The 24534-nt window shown below is 43.1% G+C and overlaps 1 protein-coding gene across 9 annotated transcripts in view; it reads right to left on the bottom strand.

The window, feature by feature from the left end:
• FIP1L1 (factor interacting with PAPOLA and CPSF1) overlaps positions 1–24534 on the bottom strand; it is a 337219-nt gene that overhangs the window by 73040 nt on the left and 239645 nt on the right. For all 9 annotated transcript variants that reach the window (XM_030191378.1, XM_030191380.1, XM_030191381.1 and 6 more), the window contains 2 exons: positions 22344–22399; positions 10496–10727 (listed from right to left, as the gene is read on the bottom strand). In XM_030191378.1, coding sequence (XP_030047238.1) covers positions 10496–10727; positions 22344–22399 — 288 coding nt within the window. The remainder of the gene's footprint in view (positions 1–10495; positions 10728–22343; positions 22400–24534) is intronic.

Here is a 24534-nt window from a genome sequence, read left to right as displayed (position 1 = left end):
TGCCCTCTTCTTGGTTTGCAGCTTCAACATCTTCTCCTCTGGAAGAAAGACTTTCCCATCTTCATGTCAAACCTCACCCTCAAGTATTCCATAACTGGGGAGCAACCCAGATGGCTCTTGGTAAAATTCACTACCTAACCAAGCCGTTCCAGATGACAAATTATTGTTCAAGTAGCCAACCTGGAGGAGGACCGAGTCTGTCCTGGTCAACCAGTCACAAGTAGCCAACCTGGAGGAGGTCTAAGTCTGTCCTGGTCAACCAATCATCAAGATACAAATGGACACAAATGCCCTGATGGCATAGGAAGGCAGCCACCACTACCGTGACCTTGGAAAAGATCTGAGGTGCTCCAGCCAACTCAAAGGGAAGAGATCTGAACTGAAGGTGGCTGTACAGAACACACAGAAAAGAAGGAATTGCTTGTGGTGTTTTCTAGTGCCCAGGGAAGTAAGGAACGTGCCTGGCCAGACTGCTACAATCACAATCTACAAGGGTTTCATTCAGAAACGTGGGACCTGCAGGGCAGCGTTGACTCTCCTTAGGTCTACGATGGGAAAAAAAGAGCCCCCTTTCTTTGGAATCATGAAGTAGATTGAATAGCATCCAAGCCCTCTGTCCAGAGGTGGCACTGGCTTCCAGCATGAACCAACCATTGGAGGGCGACCCTCATTTCCTCTCTTTTGGTGAAGTACAGGGGGATACCATAAAGGTGACTAAAATGGGTTCAAGCAAACTCTAGGGCATAGTCCTGCTGTACCACTTCCATGATCCACTGGTCCGAGGTGATGACAGCTCACTCTTAGAATAAAAGACTGAGCTTGTAGCCCATCAATGACCATCACTGGGAGTTTGGTACGGGGGGCAAAAGTCCCTAGCCTTTCTTGCACCTCAAAAGGGCACTCCCTTTTGAGCTTTGGATCTAGCAGGGAGCCCTTCTCTCCAGCTGTCATCCCTACAGAAACCGATCTCAATCAACGGTGATCCTCCATGAGCCACTGTGGTTTGACCCCACCCAGGTCCTTGACAAGCTTTTCAAAGTCCTCCCCAAAAAGGGAAGCTTGCTTAATATGACTTGGAGTCTCAGTCCACCACCCAGTGGCAGAGCCACAGCCACCTGCGAATGGTAGAGGAGGCTCGTGGCCTCCCACTCTGCTAATACCATCTGTAACAAGGCCTGGTGAAGGGAGAATAAATACCCTTTGTGGCTTCCACAGGCCCTCCAAAATGGGGTTACTGGCTGATGGGTCCTCTGGCCAGGGGTTGAGATCTGTAGGTCAGAAGAGAGAGAATCAATGAGCTGATTGAACTCTTTCCTGAATAAGGTAACTACCAGGCAAAGTCATTCTCCTTCCCCAGAGGAAGAACTTCCACCTCTCCAAGAGAATCCCAGAGGAGGGAAGGCTGCTGCAGATATTCTTCTTCTGAGTTCCAGAGGTCCTCCTGAAGAAACACAGCTGAGACTGGGGCCCCCATCCAGGGACTCTACTTCCTCCTATCTTGGCCTGCATGAACCTGCTGGGCCCTCAGGGAGGGATCCAAGAGGGCTACTATGTGGACTCAGACCTCCTCCCAGTCCGGAACAGCCCTAACCCATTTGGGCTATAGGCCCCCACCTAAACTGCATCTTGTAAGGGCACTTGCATGCACGAGTCCTACCATCATCTGACAGGCTGGTATCAAAATAGCAGCTGATCCTGCAAAAGCTGGGAGAGCCATAGGCACCATGTGCTGCCTCTGATCTGCCAACTCCTTCTTCAGAGAAGTTCCCCAAAGCCAGAAGAAATAAAAAATACAAGCCGGCAGCTCTGCTCAGCTGCCAGCTTCCAAAGGCCACATCTCTAGGGTTGCAACATGGCGACTGGACCTTTGTGGTGTCCCCTCCCCCAACTGACCCTGAACCCACCTGGCATTGGATTGGAACTGGGACCAAGCTGACTCTCCCCTGATTACTCTTACCCAACTGCACTGTTTCAAAGGACCCCAAAGGATTGTTTTGTGGCTTTTCTTTTTTTGTAAGAACTTTGTTTCCTCCAGACAAACTAGGGAAATAAAGAAACCCAAAGTAACACTGATAATTGGGAAGCAAAGCCAGTACTAGGGTATGTGGTCTGTGCAGCAAGATGCACAAGGAGAGACTAGATGACCTGAACAAGTATACTCCTGGAAGAAAGGAGAACCAGGGGTGATAGGATACAGATGTTCAAATATTTGAAAGATATTAATCCGCAAACAAACCCTTTCCAGAAACGGGAAGGTGGTAGAATTAGTGAACATGAATTGAGGCTGAAGGGGAGCTGATTCAGGAATAATGTCAGGAAGTATTTTTCCACCGAGAGGGTGGTGGATACTTGGAATGAAGCCAACACCCACAGAAGGTGATCTCTCCACAGGAGAAACGGAAAGTCAAATGTACAACAGTGGATCCAAACAAAGGTCCTCTCAGAAATGGTGTTTCCCAAACAAGGTCTTTATTAGAATCAATAAAATGGGTCATTTTATTGATTCTAATAAAGACCTTGTTTGGGAAACACCATTTGTGAGAGGACCTTTGTTTGGATCCACTGTTGTACATTTGGATACTTGGAATGCCCTCCTGCGGCAGGTGGTAATGAAAACTGTAACAGAATTAAAATGTGTGAGATAAAACACACAGGAAGTGGAGAAGACCCTAATGGACCCCCCCCCCCCCGAGGGTTCACCATAGAGACCTGTGCCAGATTAGCCAGCGAGCTAGTGGGCTAAAGCTTGAGGAGGAGACTTTAAAACCCAAGCTGTCCTCCTTTGAGGTAAGGACCAAGGCCCAAATCTCAAAAGCAATGACTAAGGAACTCAGCCCCAGGAATATAAGCCATAGACCATATCCCCAGGGGATCAAACCTACCACAGTTAGATCCTACTGCACCAGCCCAACCTCACCATGTGCTGGAAGTAGAGAAATAATGAAGGTTACTAGTTTGCACCAGTCCTTATACTGGTAATGTCACTGGAACAGTTCAGTTTCGCTATCTCCATTTGCTGGTAGGGGGCAACCACTTTCTCGTTTGGACTGAAGCAACAAAAATGGTATGTGGTTTGCGTATCAAGACGTACAAGGAGAGGCTTGGTGACCTGAACATATATACAGTTACAGTTACTTTTCTTATATTCCACTAATACCATCTGCACAGTTCATAGCGGATAACAGAAAGGCTCTAGATCACAGAATACCTAGGATGTAACATGTTTAAAGAAAACAAAACAAAACTGACACCCACTAATTCTCATCCATATATTGAGAGAACAATAAAAGTCTTTAGGCCCTTAAACGCTTCATAAGACGATAAAAAACAAATTTTCAAAGTTTGGAAATATTTGCTTGATACGCGAACAGACATATGAAACATTTCTTCCTAGAGATACCCTTAGGGTTTGGAAAAACAAACAGAAGAGAATTATGAGTGTTATATAACTTTCTTCCTACCGCTTAGTGTACAAGAGATATTAAGTATCATGGTACTATTCCCTGCGCGATTTTCTACAACATACATCCTAGTTTAAAAGTTATCCTGGCCTCAACTGGAAGCCAATGCAGTTTTCTATAGTAAATTGTAATTCTGACTTATTTTCTAAGGGAATAAATCAAACCGCAGCAGGTGGTGGAGATGAAAACAGTAACAGAATTCAAAAATGAGTGGGATAAAGACACGGGAATCTTGTTTGGAAGGAACTGATGTAAAGAAGCTTAGCGGAGACTAGGTGGCAACACTGGTAATTGGGAAGCAAAGCCAGTACTACTACTAATACTTAACATTTCTAGAGCGCTACTGGGGTTACGCAGCGCTGTACAATTTAACAAAGAGAGACAGTCCCTGCTCAAAGAGCTTACAATCTAATAGACAAGTGAACGGTCGGTCCGATAGGGGCAGTCAAATTGGGGCAGTCTGGATTACTAGGTGGACTTCTATGGTCTGTGCCCTCATCATGGCTGGATAGATTTGGATGGGCTGGAATGGAGCTTTTCAAGGGCTTCAATGACAAATTAAGAAGTTTTAGAACAAGGAGAGTGCCAGGCAGACTTCTACGGTCTATGCATTGAAAATAGCATGGACAAATCAAGATCAGGAATACATAATGCTGCATCACCTCAAACCTTATGTAATGAGTTTATCTTATCGGGCAGACTAGATGGACTTTACAGGTCTTTATTTGCTGTCATCTACTATGTTACTATGGACTGGTCTAGTGGAATGAAAATGAAAAAAAGGATTTTAGAAAATGTATTGCCTCCTACAGTGGGTGGTTCCCTGTTTTAACTCTATGATGGTTGAAAACTGATTTCTATGTCAATGATTTTTAGTATTTTATGCTACTCACAAAAATGCTCTTTTTGTGGCCACAAAAGTGACTCTGTTAACACTCCTCATCTCATGACGAACCTGGAATACCTAGGTAGATTAGGCTTTTTTGCAAGTCTCCAAGCTGTGCAACAAATTTAAACCAGGGAGTAAAAGTATTTCTTCCCATTTTTTATGCTCGTTATTCCCATTCCACATCAATCAGCTGACTCTGTCTCTCAAGCTTCCTTTGAGGCCAAGGCTAGGGGTCAAGTTTTCTCTGAGCTTCAACCTTTCCTTGACACTATTCTGTCAGAAAGCGGTGTTCTTATAGCAGAAGCTCTCATTCTACCATGGGCGTAGTTTGACTTTTTTTCATTTGGGGGGGGGGCAAAGGATGGGGTGGGGCATATTAGAATATTCATTTGTGTGTGTGTGTATATATATATATATATATATATATATATACACACACACACACATACATACATACACACACACACAAATGAGAATATGCTAATACAGAGGAAGGAAGGAAGGAAGGAAGGAAGGAAGGAAGGAAGGGAGAAAGAGCTGGCATTTTTGGGAATAACCATAATGAATATGTATGAAATCTCATACATATACATTATGGTTATTCCCAAAAAGGTCAACCCTTCCTTCCTTCTTTCTTACCCAGCACTCCCTCTTCCTCTCCAGTAGTATTTCCCCACCCCCTTTCCCATACCATACCATGCCACTGTAGACCTTAGAAATGCATAAGCTCTATATGTAGATCCTTTAAGAGGTAGTGTGTCATGATTTAGGCTCTAAAACCCTTTCTGATGTTATTATTATTAGCATTTGTATAGCGCTACCAGACGCACGCAGCACTGAACACCTGATAGAAAGAGACAGTCCCTGCTCAAAACAGCTTACAATCTAAGTAATACAGACAAACAAGACAGTTACAGGTGAGGGAAGTAATGAGTGAGAAGGGAGGAAGAGACAAGGGGAGGGCAATTGTGGCTAGGAGCTAAAAGCAGCAGTGAAAAGGTGGGTTTTCAGCATAGATTTAAAAACAGGTAGAGATGGAGCTAGATGTATAGGTCCAGGAAGTCTATTCCAGGCATAAGGTGCCGTGAGAGAAAAGGAGCGAAGCCTGGAGTTAGCAGAGGAGGAGAAGGAGGACGACAAGAGAGATTTGTCAAGCGAGCGGAGTTCACGGGGAGGAATGTAGGGAGAGATGAGAGCGGAGAGGTAATGGGGGGCTGCAGAGTGGATGCATTTAAAGGTCAGTATGAGAAGTTTAAACTGAATGCGGAAGCGGACAGGGAGCCAGTGAAGTGACTTGAGAAGCGGGCTAGTATGGGTATAACGGTTTTGGCGGAAAACAAGTCGTGCCGCAGAATTTTGGACAGATTGGAGAGGAGAGAGATGGCTGAGTGGAAGACCAGTGAGAAGTAAATTGCAATAGTCCAAGCGAGAGGCAACAAGGGTGTGGATAAGAGTTCTGGAAGCGTATTCAGAAAGGAAGGGGCGAATTTTGCTAATGTTGTAGATAAAGAAGCGACAGGTTTTGGCGAACTGTTGAATATGGGCAGAGGAGGAGAGAGAGGAATCAAAGATGACTCCAAGGTTACGAGCCAAGGAGACAGGGGGGATGTGAGTGCCATTAACAGAGATAGAGAAAGGGGGAAGAGGGGAGGTGGGTTTAGGGGGAAAAATGAGAAGTTCAGTTTTGGTCATGTTGAGCTTTAGATGGCGTTGAGACATCCAAGCAGCAATGTCGGACAAGCAGGCTGAGATTTTGTCCTGGATCGAGGTTGAGATTTCAGCGGTGGAGATGCAGATCTGAGAGTCATCAGCGTAAAGATGGTACTGGAAGCCATGGGATGAAATCAGGGTACCAAGGGAAGAGGTATAGATGGAGAAGAGGAGGGGTCCAAGGACAGAACCTGAGGCACACCAACAGAAAGCGGGATGGAAGTTGAAGAGGATCTACCAGAGTGAACACTGAAAGAATGAAGCGAGAGGTAAGAGGAGAACCAGGAAAGAACAGGGCCCTGGAATCTAAGCGAGGACAGCGTATCCAGAAGTATAGTGTGATCAACAGTGTTGAAAGCAGCAGATAGGTCAAGAAGGATAAGGATAGAATAGAGACCTCTAGATTTAGCCAGTAGCAGGTCATTAGAGACTTTGGTAAGTGCAGTTTCAGTAGAGTGAAGAGGTCGAAAACCAGATTGGAGTGGGTCAAGAATAGGTTGCGAAGAAAGAAAGTTAAGACAACGGCGGTGAACGACACGTTCCAGTAATTTGGAGAGGAAAGGGAGAAGGGAGAAGGGGCGATAGTTGGAGGGACAGGTAGGGTCAAGTGAGGGTTTTTTAAGGAGTGGAGTGACCACAGCATGTTTGAAGGCCATAGGAACAGTTGCAGTGGAGAGTGAAAGATTAAAGATGTGACAGATGACTGGGATGATAGTAGGAGAGATAGTGTTAAGTAGATAAGTGGGGATGGGATCAGAGGAACAGGTAGTAGATTTAGAGGAGGAAAGAAGAAGGGCAGTTTCATCAATAGACACTTCAGAGAAGGAGGAAAAAGAAGGAGAGGAAGGAGAGTAGGGGGTGAGGACTAAGGGAGAGAGAGGTGGGGAGGGTTTGGATGAAACTTCAAGGTTAATCTTACGGATTTTATCATGGAAGTGCTCAGCTAGGGTCTGAGGAGAAAGAGATGGGGGGATGTTTTGGTGCCACCTCAGTAAGACCAACACACATTCTCTCCACTGCAAAACACTATACACAAACTTGTGCAAAAACATACTCATAACCTTACCACTTACCAAACCATAAGAGCACTAATTCCAAGGACAGAACGAGCAACAACCTTATGCGTGGAAAGACACCACTGTAATTACATCGGGCTCTAAAACACCAGTACACTAGTGAAAAAAAACAAAAAGGGCTGCAAATACTACATGCTAGCAGAATACTGCACCTTGATCACACATGATACAACAGATATGACACAAGGAACTAGAAATAAAAAAAACATGAAGGCAAAATACAGAAACTTACATGCAAAATATCAGAGATGCACATTTCCAATAGCTGACATATTCCAATTAATACATTCTGAATAAAATACTTTTTTCTACCTTTGTTGTCTGATCATTTAGTTTTTCTATTCGCTTTGGTCCCAGTGTCTTCTGTTTTATGCAGTGTCTTTTTTCCATTTGATATTTTTCTCTCACCATGTCCACCATCCTCCTGTGTCCTTATGCGTCCTGTCTACCATCTGTAGCCCTGTCCCTATCCTTCCTCAAGTTTCATTATCAGTCCTCAAATTGTTCCGATCCAGCTCTTAAATTCAGCAGTTTTCCCTCCATCCATATCCAGCATTTCTCCTCACTCCCCTCCCCTCCATCTATGTCCAGCATTTCTCCTCTCTCCCTTCCCCCCCATCCGTTTGCATCTCCTTTGTCTTTCCTTCCCTCCATCCTTGTCCAACATTTCTCCTCTTTTCCCTGCCCTCTACTCCATCCATGTCCAGCATTTCTCCTCTCTTCCCTCCCCTCCATCCATGTGCATCTCCTTCCTGACTTCCCTCCCCTCCATCCATGTCCAGCAACTCCCCTGCCCTCTCCTCCATCCATCCATATACAACAAATTTCCTCTCTCCCCTGCCCCCTCCATCCATCCATCTATGTCCAGCAATTCTCCTCTCTCCCCTGCCCTCCATTCCATGTCCAGCGATTTCTCTTCTCTCCCCTGCCCTCCCTCCATCCATGTGCATCTCCTTCCTCTTCCCTCCCCTCCATCCATGTCCAGCAACTCTCCTCTCTCCCCTGTCCTCTCCTCCATCCATTCATATCCAGCAAATTTCCTCTCCCCTGCTCCCTCCATGTCCAGCAATTATCCTCTCTCCCCTGTCCTCCCCTCCTCTCCGTGTCCAGCGATCTCTTCTCTCCCCTTCCCCTCCCTGTCCAGCGATTCTCCTCTGCACTCCCCCTATGTCCAACAATTCTCCTTTGACCCCCACCCTCCTCCCATCCATGTCCAGTGACTTCCCCAGCTCCCCCTTTTCAGTCCCTGAGTTCTAGTTCCCTCCTCTCCATCAATGTCCAGCAACTCTCTATTCTCCCCTGCCCTCTCCTCCATCCATATCCAGCAAATGTCCTCTCCCCCTGCCCCCCCCATTCCATCCGTCCAGCAATTCTCCTCACTCCTCTGCCTTCCCCTCCATGTCCAGCAATTTCTGTCCCCTTCCATTCCAGCGATTCTCCTCTGCCCCTTCCCTCCATGTCCAGTGATTTTGCCTCTCCCCCCGACAGCCCTCCTCTGCCTCTCCGTTCCTTCCTGCCCCCCCCCCCCCGTGCGTTTCAACCTTTTATTTTCAGCAGCGACGACAGTGACGAGCAGAACAGCAAGTAGGTTCACCTCCAGCCTTTCCCTTCCCTCACAGTGTCCCGCCTTCCTTGATGACGTATTTCCTGTTTCCGCAAGGGCCGGACACTGACTGTAAGGGAAGGGAAAATCTGGAGGCGAGCCTGCTTGCTGTTCTGCTCTTCACTGTCGTCGTTGCTGAAAATAAAAGATTTAAACGCGCGGGGGGAGGCAGGAAGGAACGGAGAAGAGGGCTGTCGGGGAGAGGAGGGCGGGAAGTAGGGACCGAGAGCGCGTTGTGCCGGTCCTGCGTTGGGGGGGGGGGGGGGGGGAGCAATGCCCCTCTCGCCCCCCAAACTACGCCCATGCATTCTACCACCCAGAAGACTGCATGCAGTGCCCCCATATTATAACTCAATTACAGAGGAAAACTTTAGAGACTCCCCACACCACAACTTTTTCCTTTTAAACAGGAGCAGTAGAAAAAGTGGAGGATAGTGGTACTAGAGAAGAGAGACATCATTATTGAACAGAAAGACCATGCTCTTAATGTCTTTTTGGAGACTGAAAAGTAGCTGGCCTACAGAAGTTCCAGTCTGAAACCATTACAATCCCATAAGTTCCAGTCTGAAACCATTACAGTCTCCATTACATAATATAGTTAAATAATCTCTGAACAGCACTCACTTTACTGGCACCTTATAGTGAGGAAGTTGTAATGGAAAAAAGAAATTGAAGATAGCTTATTTTTAGAGCTCCTCAAATTGGATTTAAGGTGTACAGAGATCAATCAGAGAAGGCTCTAAAGTTTGAGCCCTAGAGCTAACATCTACTGCTGAACAGGAAGGGGGGGGGGGGGGGTGGTCTATGGTTTTATGCTGTTGTACTGCTCTGGGTAATTTTTTTTTTTTTAACCAAAATTATTTATTTTCTATTCCTTTCCTAATAATTTCTAGCATTGTTTGATTTTTGGCCACAGCCATATACTGAACGGAAGATTTCAACGTACTGTCCACTATGACACCTAGATCATATTTCTATCCTCTGAAATGTTTTTCTCTATACATAAAGCCATTACTGTAGTTAATTTACACTCTTGACTGATGAGACATGTTAAGAATAATAATTATTAGCTGCCACCCAGTGAAACCTTTTCCTAAGCATGGAAGACCTCCTGTGTGGGCCCACTATCATCCTAATGTGCAGGGTCTCATGTCAGCCTGCCTGATCTCTTTGGGTATTTTACTAAGGTGCCCTAATGGATTTTGTGCACACAAAATGCTAAAAAGCCTATTTTATACCTATGGGCTTCTTAGCATTTAGTGCACACTAAATCTGTTAGCACACCTTAGTAAAATGACCTCTTTGTGTATTACCAGAGGGGTTGAGGCTAGTGAGGGTATAGTTTGGTGTGTAAGCATGCATACTAGAGTGCAAATGCCAGATACAAACAAGACAAATCCCATTTTCTGCACTCCAAGTGTATTTTTATATAATACCTACACACACACACACACACATATTTATATGTTACGAATTAGATTTACAGCTTTATACCTCTAAGCTATTATTCTTTATAGCCACTTTCAACAGCAAAGATAGACAATTTTTCCACTTTTCTTAAATATTTATAGATGTCAAACCATTTATCAAAAAGGCTTAAAAATCAATTACAGTTAAGAAAGTTTTACAGCTCACAGAATCTCTCCCAAAAGTACACATTTTGCACCAGTCACATATCATGAATGGCTTAATATTTTCACCTAAACCTAGTTCCAAAAATTTTTGTAAGTTTTTTAAAATACACTTCACGACTAACCTGTTATATACACTTGCACTGGGGCTATGTTCACGGTCCCTTTCTCTTTCACGCTCTCTTTCTCTGGTACGTTCTCTCTCTCTTTCTCTTTCACGATCTCGATCTCTTTCTCTGTCCCGTTCTCTCTCACGCTCCCTCTCTTTTTCTCGTCGTGAGTAATAATCCCACTGCTTGCTAGTATCCACAAGACTAGGCCACGGAGAAGCAGAACCAGGAAGATGAGGGAAACTAACTAAAGAAAAAGAAACATTAAATTCAATATTGCATTTTTATTTTAACATACGTTTTATTTATACACTAGTAAATGAGGCCCGTTTCTGACACAAATGAAATAGGTGCTAGCAAGGTTTTTGTCGGAGTGTGTATGTTTGAGAGTGTGTGTGAGATTGAGAGAGTGAATGTGTTTGTGACAGAGTGAGACTGCTGGGTGCGAGTGTGTCCCCTGCCCCCCCTGAAGCCAACCCAGCGATTATCCTTTTTTCTTGTCCCCCCCGTATCCACCCAGGGATGCTGTTCTCTCCCCTGCCCCCCCATGCCACCCAGTGCGTCTTCTCTGTCCCCTGCTCCCCCTCCAGCCACCCAGTGATTCTCCTCTCTCCCCGGCTCCCCCCTCCAGCCATCCAGCGATTGTCCTCTATCCCCTGCCCCCCCTCCAGCCACCCACAGATTGTCCTCTCTCCCCTGCCCCCCCTCCAGACACTCAGTGATTCTAGTTTTTCCTGTGGCCCCCCTCCAGCCACCCAGCGATTCTCCGTTTTCCCTTGCCCCCACCGATGCTCTTCTCTCCCTGGGCTGTGCCCCCCCTTCCAGGCACCCGACGAATCTCCTGTCTCCCCTGCCCCATTGATTCGCCGCTGTGCACCCACCCTCCCACCTGTGGTTGGTCAGCTGTTGCGTGTGATGTGCGTAGGGTGAGCGATGCGATTCGGTGTCATTGCTCCGCCCTCGACATCATCACGTTGTGACGCGAGGGTGGGGCAGACACTCATGGGCAAACAGCGATCTACACACTACTTCCGGCTTCATTAGAACGTTGGAGGTGCGCTTTATATAAGAGATACACATTTTGGGGGTAATTTTATAACTGTGCAGAAGTAGTACTCACAAGCTCATTTCCAAAGAATGCGCATATGTCTGCTTTAGAAATAATTACTCTAGGGAATTTATGTGGATATATTTATACTCACTTGTTAGCAGACAAATTTCTTGGGTTAATTTGTGTGTATATTTGTACTTTTATTTACCTGCATATCAGTAGGGCAATTTTAACAAACTTTATCAACACATACAATATTATTTTACCTGTAAAAATCTCTTTTGAATAGAGCATTTTTGATATTAACATTTTTTTGAACCATCAAAACCCTACAGTATGACAACTACAGCGAAAAAAAACTCAATTATAAGTCTAAACAACAACAACTTTAGGGCAGTTCAATATCCAGGTTCAAAATAAAGTGCCAAACTAAAGAATTATTCAAAATATAAAGGGCTAAATTCTTGCCAACATACTTCCACAAGGAAAATATATCCCTTGGACTAAAATTATACTACAAACATCTAAATACCAAGAGACTCTAAACTTGCTTAAGAAGACAGTAGTAACTAAAGAGTACCATGTAGAAACATTCAGCCTGCTTCCCAATATTGTTCACTTGTACTGCTAGTAGAAGGCAAGTGTACCGTTTAGAAGACTGGTTATAACACTTTCTTTTATAGCTACATTTGATGAAGAAACTTTTAAGTTAATTACACTACATGTTTCTTTAGTAACTGTTATTACTGCATCATTTCAAAATTACAATTTAATGTAAAATGCGTTTAACTTTCAATGAAGATTACCCTAATGGTTTTTCATCTACTTGGGTACCGCCTTGTGGTGTCTCACAAGGATCTCTCATCTCTCTGCTTTTGTATAATCTATATATGAGCCCACTTGGTTAAACTGCATTGAATTTGGGTGAAAAATCATCTTACACTAATGATAATTTTTTTTTTACTGGTTCCAGTGCATCGGGATTTGCAGGTTACCTATAGTAATGTTACTAGCTATACTGACAAAATTGGCAAATGATCTTCATCTGTTTGATTTAAACTTAATATAGGCAAAACCAAAATGTTTTGGTTTGGTCTGAATTTGAATAATATTCCAAGGTTTATTCCAAATCCTGAGGGAAACCAATTTAATGTTGAGAAAACATCCTAGGAATGATTTTGGACTCTTCATGGATGATAAAGCCTCAGGTTAATAGTTTGGTACAGGCATCCTTCAAGTCCAGAAAGCACAGCCAAACTTGTTCCCGAATCACGGGGAGAAGGGTGCCCAGGGAAATCATCCTGAACTTTTCCTTGACCGGAAATTTGTTCAGGGCCCTTAGGTCTAAGATGGGACGAAATCCACCCATTTTTGGGCACAAGGAAGTACCTGGAATAGAAATCCCTCCCTTCCTCCCCGGGTGGCAAGGGCTTAACTGCATTGGCCTGTAAAAGGGCAGAGATTTCCTCAAAAGGTACCTGCTTGTGCTGACAGCTGATGTAAGATGTGCTCGGTGGGCAATCTGGTGGTTTTTGATACCAATGAAGTGCGTTACTGAGGTGGACTATTTGAATAACCCACCAGTTGGTGGTTATAAGGGGCTACCTTTGATGGTAAAAATTCATGCTCCCTCCCACAAGTAGGTCATCTGGGACAGTTACTGGGATGGAAGCTATGCTCTACCGGAACCAGTCAAAAGCCCGTCCCTTCTTTGCTTGGGGATCCGGCTGGGCCTTCTGGGGGCGAGACTGATGTGGCCATGAGCGTAGGAGCTAAGGCTGCTGGGTAGAGCAGGAAGACGGTGGAAACCTATGCTTTCGAGAGCAATAGGTTTGCTGCCTAGATTCAGTTAAAAACCTCCAGGATGAAGCTGGAGGCTGCCGAGAGAGGGACTGAATGGTGTAAGAATGTTTCTTGATGAGGTCTGCAACCTCCTTCACCTTGTACCCAAATAGATTATCTTCTCAGCATGGTACATTAGCTAACCTCTCCTGAACCGCTGATTCCAGGTCAGACATGCAGCCATGAAAGTCTGTGTTTCCCCACACACATAGTGGAGAGTCTCGACGCAATATCAAAGGTGTCATAAGCGTCCCTGGCCAGATATTTCCTGCACTCCAGCCTTTTCTTCGCCAACTGTCGAAGCTCTGCGGCCTGCTCCTGAGGGAGCGAGAATGTGAGACTGAGTGCACTGTGCACCAAAGTCTTCAACTATATGTTTACATTTATTATATCTTATTAATTTCATTTATATCCCACATTTTCCCAATCAAATCGGGTTCAATGTTGCTAACAGATTATTATATTAACAATACAAATCGGGTTCAATGTATCTAACATATTAAACAAACAATGCAAATTAGTTGGTGAATACATCAGTATAAAAGACTTGTAGGGTTGAATTAAACAATGATTGAATAGAATGCGTAAATGAATTTGCAAGAACAACATGAAGTGAAAAAGAATGGAAATGGACACTGCTTTGAATTCTTTCATATAGGGGGTCCATCAATAAACATTTCTTAAAAAGAAAGGCATTGCAATAATCAAAGTGTGATAGTACTAATGACTGTACCAAGATTCTGGGGATATCATTAGGGAAGAGATATCTGATTCTTTTTAACCTCCGTAGTACTCTGAATATTTTTGCTGTGACTGCTTGAACTTGGGCATCAAAAGACATCTGCTTAAATGAAATTTTTGTAACCTCGGGCATCCAGAATCTTCTCTAGAGGGGCCATCATGATATTCAACAGGATGGGCGATAGGGGACATAGAAACATGATGGAAAAAAAAGGCCATAATGCCCATCGAGTCTGCCCATCCTCTTTAACCCCTAACTCTTCTATTTTCTAAGCGATCCCACGTTTATCCCAAGCCTTCTTAAATTCTGACAGTCCTCGACTCCATAACCTCCACTGGGAGGCCATTCCATGTCTCCACCACCCTTTTCGTGAAATAATACTTTCTTAGATTACTCCTAAGCCTATTCCCTCTTAACTTCATCGTATGCCCCCTCGTGCCAGCTCTCCTTCAGTTGAAAAAGGCTCACTTCCTGTACATTAATGCCCTTGAGATATTTAAATGTCTCTATCATGTCTCCTCTCTCCCAGCATATACATGTTGAGCTTCATAAGCCTGCTCCTATATTTTTTGTGTTCAAGAGCGCTTACTAATTTTGTAGCCGCCCTCTGAACCAACTCCATCCTATTTATATTTTTTCGTAGGTTCGGTCTCCAGAACTGCACACAGTACTCTAAACGGGGCCTCACCAGAGACTTTTACAATGGCACTATCACCTCCTTTCTCCTGCTGGTCATCCCTCTTTTTATGCACCCAAGCATCCTTCTGGCTTTGACCGTCACTTTTTCTGTTTGGAAGCTTTAAGTACATTAGACACAATCACCCCAAAGTCCTGCTCTTCCTTCGTACACTGAAGAACTTCACCCTCTATACTGTACCGTTCCCTCAGATGCTTATGACCCAAATGCATGACCCTGCATTTTTTGGGATTAAATCTTAGTTGCCAAATATTGGTCCATTCCTCCAGCTTCGCTAGGCCCTTCCTCATGTCATTCACACCCTCCAGGGTGTCCACCCTGTTGCAGAGTTTGGTATCATCCGCAAAGAGACAAACCTTACCAGACTGCACTTCTGCAATATCGCTCACAGCCCTGCTGCACTCCACAGTCTGGTGACCACGGGGGAGAAAAAGAACCTTGTGATTTGACCTGACAGGATCTGGATTTTAAAACTCCTTGGAACCAATTAAGTACATTCCTGCCTATTCCTGATTGTCCATTAGCGCTTGTAGCAAATTATGATCTCCTTAACTAAAAAGGGAATGAAGGCCACAGGTCAGTTTGAGATGTCATTTTTTATTTGCTGGAGGGTTTTTCGGAATGGGGGCTAGCATTATAGACCCTTTATCTATGGTGAACTGACACAGTGAGAACAAAATAGAGAGATGAGATCTAAGAGACTCAATGAACAAATCGGGTGCGGCTTTTAATAGGTAGCTGGGACAAGATTCTAGTATGCAATTAGAAGATTTCACCACTGAAGTAAAAGGGGCGGGGGGGGGGGGGGGGGGAAGATAACCATAGTCTTTCAGCTTTAATTCCTATAGATTGGGGTAATGATTCTCTCGTGAATACCTCTGGGTACCTTTTGAACGGCAGTATGTTGTTTCTAATTTTTAAGATTTTCAGCTCGAAGCACGTGGCTAACTGAATTGCAGAAGGAACAGATTCATTAGAGCTGATTATATCCCAAGTATATAATAAACTGTTTAATAGGCTGTAAATAAGTTTGGTATTGAATGCTTCATTAGTTATTTGTTTTCCACAGTAAACAATTTTAGCTTTCTTAATTTTGTATTTATAATCTCTTAGCGCTAATTTCCACTGTATTTTGTTTTCCTCAGGTTTAGATTTAAGCCATTTTCATTCAAGCTGTCTACATTTTCGTTTGATGAGCAAAATATCCTTATTAAGTACATAAGTAATGCCACACTGGGAAAAGACCAAGGGTACATCGAGCTCAGCATCCTTTCCATGACAGCGGCCAATCCAGGCCAAGGGCACCTGGCAAGCTTCCCAAACGTACAAACATTCTATACATGTTATTCCTGGAATTGTGGATTTTTCTCAAGTCCAATTAGTACTTGTCCTTTAGGAAACCGTCTAACCCCTTTTTAAACTCTGCCAAGCTAACCGCCTTCACCACGTTCTCCGGCAACGAATTCCAGAGTTTAATTACGCGTTGAATGAAGAAACATTTTCTCCGATTTGTTTTAAATTTACTACACTGTAGTTTCATCGCATGCCCCCTAGTCCTAGTATTTTTGGAAAGCGTGAACAGACGCTTCACATCCACCTGTTCCACTCCACTCATTATTTTATATACCTCTATCACGTCTCCCCTCAGCTGTCTCTTCTCCAAGCTGAAAAGCCCTAGCCTCCTTAGTCTTTCTTCATAGGGAAGTCATCCCATCCCCGCTATCATTTTAGTCGCCCTTTGCTGCACCTTTTCCAATTCCACTATATCCTTCTTGAAATGTGGCGACCAGAATTGAACACAATACTCAAGGTGCGGTCGCACCATGGAGCGATATAACGGCATTATAACATCCTCACACCTGTTTTCCATACCTTTCCTAATAATACCCAACATTCTATTCGCTTTCCGAGCCGCAGCAGCACACTGAGCAGAAGGTTTCAGTGTATTATCGACGACGACACCCAGATCCCTTTCTTGGTCCGTAACTCCTAACGTTGAACCTTGCATGACATAGCTATAATTCGGGTTCTTTTTTCCCACTTGCATCACCTTGCACTTGCTCACATTAAACGTCATCTGCCAACTAGCTGCCCAGTCTCCCAGTCTCGCAAAGTCCTTCTGTAATTCTTCACAATCCCGTTGCGAATTAACGACTTTGAATAACTTTGTGTCGACAGCAAATTTAAATACCTCGCTAGTTACTCCCATCTCTAAATCATTTATAAATATATTAAAAATCAGCAGTCCCAGCACAGACCCCTGAGGAACCCCACTAACCACCCTTCTCCATTGTGAAAACTGCCCATTTAACCCCACTCTCTGTTTCCTATCCTTCAACCAGTTTTTAATCCACAATAGGACTTTTCCTCCTATCCCATGACCCTCCAATTTCGTCTGTAGCCTTTCATGAGGTACCTTGTCAAACGCCTTTTGAAAATCCATATATACAATATCAAACGGCTCCCCTTTGTCCACATGTGTGTTTACTCCTTCAAAGAATTGAAGCAAATTGGTCAGGCAAGATTTCCTTCACCTCACTTTTCAACCAGGCCAGCTGTCTTTTGGAGTTCCTTCTTTCTTTTCTAATAGTGGAATAGGTTTGGTCTGGGCCTCCAGGATGGTATTTTTGAACAGCGTCCATGTCTGTTGTACAGTTTTTACCCTCTCAGTTGTCCCCCTAAGTTTTTTTTCCACCGTTCTCCTCATTTTATCATAGTCTTCTTTTTTAAAGTTAAACTCTAACGCATTTGACTTCCTGTGTATAGTTACTTCAAGGTCGATATTAAAACTGATCATATTATGATCACTGTTATCAAGCGGCCCCAGTACCATAACGTCCCTCACCAGATCATGTGCTTCACTAAGGACCAAGTCTAGAATTTTTCCTTCTCTCGTCGGCTCCTGCACCAGCTGCTCCATAAAGCTGTCCTTGATTTCATCAAGGAATTGTACCTCTCTAGCGTGTCCCGATGTTACATTTACCCAGTCTATATTTGGATAATTGAAGTCACCCATTATTATCACATTGCCCATTTTGTTTGCGTCTCTGATTTCTTTTATCATTTCTGCGTCTACCTGCTCATCCTAGGCGGACGGTAGTACACTTCTATCACCGTCCTTTTCCTTTTTTTACATGGAATTTCACCTCACAATGAGTCAAAGGTGTGATTTGTGTCCTGCTGAATTTGTAATCTATCTGACTCAAGGCTCTCGTTAATATACAATGCTACCCCTCCACCAGTCTGGTCCACCCTATCACTACGATATACTTTGTACCCCGGTATGACAGTGTCCCACTGGTTATCCTCCTCCACCAGGTCTCAGTAATGCCTATTATATCCAATTTTTCCATTTAGGGCAATATATTCCAACTCTCCCATCTTATTTCTTAGACTCCTAGCATTTACATATAGACATTTCAGAGTATGTTTGTTGTTCCTATTTGCCTGATGCTTAGTACTGGACACTACTGATTTGCCATCTTTTGTCTGATCTTTAGTTGTATTTAAGGGCACCTGGCCTACCACGGTCTGTTGTGCAACCTCACTATCCAGAAATCCTATCTTCCCTGTTTGTGAGGTATCTTTGCAAGATACCTTATCCCAAACCATGCACTTTTGAGCGACTGTCGGCCTTCCCCTCATTTCTAGTTTAAAAGCTGCTCTATCTCCTTTTAAAATGTCGACGCCAGCAGCCTGGTCCCACCCTGGTTAAGGTGGAGCCCATCCTTTCGGAATAGGCTCCCCCTTCCCAGAATGTTGCCCAGTTCCTAACAAATCTAAAACCCTCCTCCCTGCACCATCGCCTCATCCACGCATTGAGACTCCGGAGCTCTGCATGTCTCTTTCGCCCTGCGCGTGGAACAGGGAGCATTTCAGAAAATGCTACCCTAGAGGATCTGGATTTGAGCTTTCTACCTAAGAGCCTAAATTTGGCTTCCAGAACCTCTCCCCCACATTTTCCTATGTCATTGGTACCCACATGTACCAAAGACAGCGGACTCCTCCCCAGTACTATCTAGAATCCTATCTAGGTGACACGTGAGGTCCGCCACCTTCGCACCAGGCAGGCAAGTCACCAGGCTATCCTCACGTCCACCAGCCACCCAGCTATCTATATGCCTAATGATAGAATCACCAACTACAACAGCTGTCCTAACCTTTCCCTCCCAGGCAGCGCTTGGAGACATATCCTCGGTGCGAGAGGATAATACATCCCCTGGTGGGCAGGTCCTGGCTACAGGAGTACTTCCTACTTCACCAGGGTGATGCTCTCCTTCTAGGAGACCTTCCTCCTCCAAGGTAGCACAGGGGCTACCAGACTGGAGGTGGGACTTCTCTACAACATCTCTGTAGGTCTCCTCTATGTACCTCTCTGTCTCCCTCAGCTCCACCAAGTCTGCTACTCTAGCCTCAAGAGAACGGACACGTTCTCTAAGAGCTAGGAGCTCTTTGCATCGGGCACACACATATGACATCTCATCAACTGGGAGCTAATCATTCATGTGACACTCAATGCAAAAGACTGGATAGCACCCCTCTCGCTGCTGGACTGCTGACTCCATCTTAGTGTTTTTGAGTTTTTCAATAATTTAAAACTTGCTACAGTATTAAGGATATTAGCCTAATATTTTTTATTTTTTTTTATTTTTGTTACATTTGTACCCCGCACTTTCCCACTCATGGCAGGCTCAATGCGGCAGGCAATGGAGGGTTAAGTGACTTGCCCAGAGTCACGAAGAGCTGCCTGTGCCGGGAATCGAACTCAGTTCCTCAGGACCAAAGTCCACCACCCTAACCACTAGGCCACTCCTCCACTCCTATAAAAGTGTCTTTTAGTTTATATAGTATATTTTATGATTTATTTAGTATTTCCTTCTTAGATGGTAATGAAATGTATTTAAAACTCAAGAGCACTCCTTGCTTGTTACTCTAATTACAATAACTGTCTATAAATGAAGAGTTGTCCTTGGGGAGGGTGGGTGGGAATACTAAATTAGATCCTGCAGTGGCTGTTAGATTCTATCTGTTAATGCTGTGGTACAAAGCTTTTAAAACTAAGTGGAAAAGACTATGGAGATTAGTTGTTCAAATTTGCTTTTGATATTTTTATTTTTGCCTAACACTAACCTACAATTTCTCCTTTAAACCCCAATCTTTAAGTTCCCAAAGCACAAAGCAAAGTAGCGTTCACTTACCAGAGAAATGTCCTCTTCTCTCAGAACTTCTCAGAAAGAAAGTTCAGTGGGACCTTTCCTCTTTATATAGTTTTGAATCTAAGGGGCCTCTTTTAAACAGGCTCTTTGAAGCTGATTCAGCAACCTATGCAAATATTCTACTTCCCCACACCTTAATTTATCACTTATTATTGAACCAGATTGACTTTTTTTAGATTTTAATTTTTTCTGGAGCAATATCATCTAATATTGTTTTGCTTAGTTCATCCCACTCTTTCATAAAAGTTACAGAATTTGAGATGAGTGTGAGGTTTTTTTTAAAATCAGGTATCCGAGACCAGAACATCGAAGCCTGATAAACCTTTCTCCCAAACATATCCAGAATCCATGTTTCTCTACCTGGGGGAGCTGACACGAGTTGTGGAACTTCTGGATCATTTGACAGTGGATTCGACTAGCAGGGAGTGGCGAGACAATTGCACCCTCTCAAAGCCAGGAACCTTCTGGATACAATACTGAGTATCCACCTTCTTCAGTACAACTTGCAATTAAAGGGGAGATTCCCAATTCTTCATCAGTGCATCTTTAAGGATAGGGTGTAAAAGAACTGTGACTGCTTCCTTAAGAGCAGATTCATAGTCCGGGACAGACTCTCAGCTGGAGATTTACACCTCTCCTGAGGAAGGGAGGGGTTAGAAGGGACTCCATATGACAACTCCTCCGAGAAGTAATGTGAATCTTCATCTGACTCCCATGAGCGGTCCAAGTCTGACTCCTCGCAATACTCCAGAGAGGCAGAGTGAGTCTATGCCTGCCCCGGCTCAGTGGAAGCATGTCCACACCCCAGAAGGCGCCAAGGAAGCTTCATCCCCCAATGTAGAGAGCAGTACTGCATGGATTGATGTTGACACCTACCTAAGTATCAGCGTTGAAAAAGCTCCACAGGCAGACTAGGGGCCTCAGAAAGGAGCTGAGACTGAGCCACAGCTGGTGCAAGCAACCTCGATGCCTAACTGGAATGCAGCTCAAATATCTGCGCCAGCTCCGAAGGGTACAGCTTTTACAGAGCAGGCATTGGCAAAGGCTGGTTCAGAGACAGCTTAAGAAAGAACCGGTGTCAAACCAGATGTGGGAACTTGGCTGTACTCAGACTGGTGTTCTGGCACCTTCATCAAAGAGGGGGAGCGGTGCTTCTTAGGTACTGGCAATGCTGATGCCCTGGTGCTCCTGGCACCATGTTTCGAAGGAGACGGATGATTGTGATTCTTTGGTTTCCCTTGATGCCCAGCGTCATAGTCCCTCAGTGCCGATGAGGACAATGTTGAACTCGTACTCGCCCTCTGTGTTGGGTTTGATGCTGCCCGGTCCCAGGGCCTACTATCAGTGCCCAATGTCGAGGGAAGTAGAGACCTCCTTGATGCCAGTGCATTCCCAGTGGTAGACGAAGTTCGGGCAGCCATCTAGGTTGATGTTTCCAGTGCCAAAGTCAATGGACCAGCCTTTGATGAGCCAGAAAGTTTCTCTTGCTGGACCTGATGCACCCTCTGTGTCTTCAGATTTTGAAGCCACTGGGGATCTTCTTAGATATCGAGAAAAGAATTGCGGCAAAAGAAATTTCTCAATCTTGAACATCAAAAAGGGGCAAGGATGAAATCGAAGATGGTGCTCAGGCCTATAAGGGACCTAAAGAGCCGCGTGCAAAAGAAGCAAAACTTGAAAAGCCGAAAATCTAATAAAATAAAGGGGAAGGTACTTAAACTAAAAACTATGAAGAAAATGAGAGAAATCAAGGAAAAACCCATATGGGCACTGAAAAGATCTAATACACACTGAAGAAAGGATGATAATGATGTGACCTCTCAGCTCCGTGGAAAAAAAAATAAAAACAGACTGACTGTGTGTCAGGTCAGAAGGCACCCATGTATGTGCGGTGGGATGCTGCTAGAACTTTCTAATAGCTATAAATGCTAGGCAGTCTATGCACCGGGCTCCATCAGATGAAGTCACCCAGATTTGAGAATATTATGACCTGACTGTCCTCAGATAATTATATGCATATAATTTTTTATTCAGAAAAATGTTTACTTGTGTAAATCAACATGTGCAAAAATTATACTTTTATTGGGTTACTTTTCAAGATGAAAATACATGCATATTTTTACTTTGCAAGTCCACAGAATGAAAAGCACGCATGTACTTTTCACCACTTTGGGCAGTTATAAAATTACCTTCAAGTGGTTATTGGTAACAGCGTCATATATCAGAGGGAAAGTATTTTAGCCCAGCTGACATAGAAATATTAAAGGTGTTTAAATAATTCTTTTAAAAGTATACAAAGTAGCATGAGGACTCACCGTTGCCATATGGAAATGTAGGTGCTGAGCGACTGTCGTATGCAGAGGAATGTCCACTGGTTTAAAACAGAAAACAACCAATTTGAAAAATATGGATATCATTTACCTGTTTTTAAGTATGCTATGAGAAGCTCATTTTTAAATTGTGGAAAACAGAAGTTTAGAGCTAATATGTTTGAGTAGGTAAAAGCTTGGATAAGTGAAGTTACAAGTGGGTCAACATTAATGGTAAATATCCCTATAATGATAGGTTAAAAGGCTGCATTTGAATTTTATTTAATTTATGTGATGGCACAGAATTAAAATAAGAGTTAGCAGCACAATGGCAGGGGACATCAAATTCTGTGCTTTGTTGTAAATACACTGCAGGAGTCCAAGATTTAATAAAACAGATTTTAGGTGAATACACATGAGATTTCATGAGCACAAGTGTAAACCAAGACACATGAACCATAGTAGATGCTCTTGACTACTATGGTTCATGTATCTTGGTTTACATAGTAGACAAGAGCAACATATTTAGAATGATGAAGCATGTGCCTCAGGTAACCAGTGGCCACTGGTATGGAAGCAAGTGACAAAATGCCAGCTTTCCATTACATAAAGCTCTTTGCCAAGCCATATTTGGAGTACAAAAAAAATCAGTTTTGGCCACCAGTCTTTAAAAATGTCAAGATTTAAGCATGAGAAAAAATGCCGGAGACAGAATTTTATTTAAACTATAATTTCTTCACATTTGGACCCTAAACTCTGCTTGGAAATATTATGCAGAGATATATTTTTTGTCTCATAGATGCAGGCATATATAGCCTTTTTATATACCAAATTCAGTAAGGGAAGCCTGCTTTTTGTGTTCCAGTGATAAAGCTAATACGAAATGCATGAAACATTTTGTAGGTGATACCTACACAGTACGTAGAAAAATAAGATGGCCAAATCATGAAAATAATTTTTCCTATATTTGGCATCATGTTTAGTGTGCTCATCGTTCATCTCTCAAGATTAACAGAATTCAGATACTTTAAGTTTCAAACAGAAAGCATTTGGTAGTTTCAGCCTATTCGGTAGTAGTCTTCTAATCCTCATACAAACAGATGCATAACACATAACAGGAATGCTATTGGTCATAACATGGATACATTTGAAAAAGCATGCAGGGAAATCCAAAAACAAATTCTACAGAAAAAAAAGTATTTGAACAAAAATATCCAAAACAACAATCCTATTACATTTCCTACACTTTTGTATAAAAAACATAAAAAAAGCACTTATAATTTTCCGGAATTTATTACATCTAATGTTTTCAAAACCTATTTACACAGCTTAATATTTTGTCTTATCAATGCATTATACATACTAATACACTGCTTGAATTACAGAAACTACTTGTATTTATTGGCAGAGCAGACTAACCTCTATGCCCAGGTGCTTGGCTACAAGCATACTGCTGAATGAAAACTTCCTAACATCCTTCCGGTGAGAGAAGGTAGTAAGAGAACAAATCCCCAGAATCTTAGAGCAGGTGGATATCAGATGAATTGTTCTATAAATATTCTGTTAAAACATAAAAGACTTGCCAGCTACTATTCTTTTAACTGTAGCCAAATTTTATGTGAATAACAAAGTATGCTGAAAAGTGCATTGTGTGTGCAAAGTTTAGTTTGCTTAAATATAACCTTTTACAAATTTTATAGCTTCCTGAGTTTCTTGAAGTAGTTCTATTTTTTTTTTTAACTTATTTAATTGAATAAGGTTGCAGGCTTTGCCAAACAGCTTACAATAAAAAAAAAAAAGCTTTTGGATCTGCTTGGCTAAACCCAAGACAACCTAATAAAAGCCTTATGCAGTGAATGAGTATTAAAAAAAGAAAGTTCATTCCTGATCATTTAAAACAGTTGGTGGGATGGGTTTCATTGTTTGAAACTGATAGTGTTGCTCTAAATTATTTTGTTGTTTATGCTATGTTGATTACAATAAATACGTTATCGTAAAAAACACTTATTATAAAACTGGTAACAGACAAGTCTGAAAATTATTTGGTCAGTTAAACCTACTCTGGTGCTAACAATAATTTTGGGAACAGATAAAGAGAGTTCAATACTACTCTTTGCAAGTTTCAAGTTCATTCAGTATTTCTTATAATGCCCAATACCTTCTGAAGTGGTTTACAATAAATAAATAAATAAATAAA

The sequence above is a fragment of the Microcaecilia unicolor genome, chromosome 2 (assembly GCF_901765095.1).
Source record: "Microcaecilia unicolor chromosome 2, aMicUni1.1, whole genome shotgun sequence".
In the NCBI taxonomy this organism is placed as follows: domain Eukaryota; kingdom Metazoa; phylum Chordata; class Amphibia; order Gymnophiona; family Siphonopidae; genus Microcaecilia; species Microcaecilia unicolor.
This window is presented reverse-complemented; position numbering and strand designations above follow the sequence as displayed.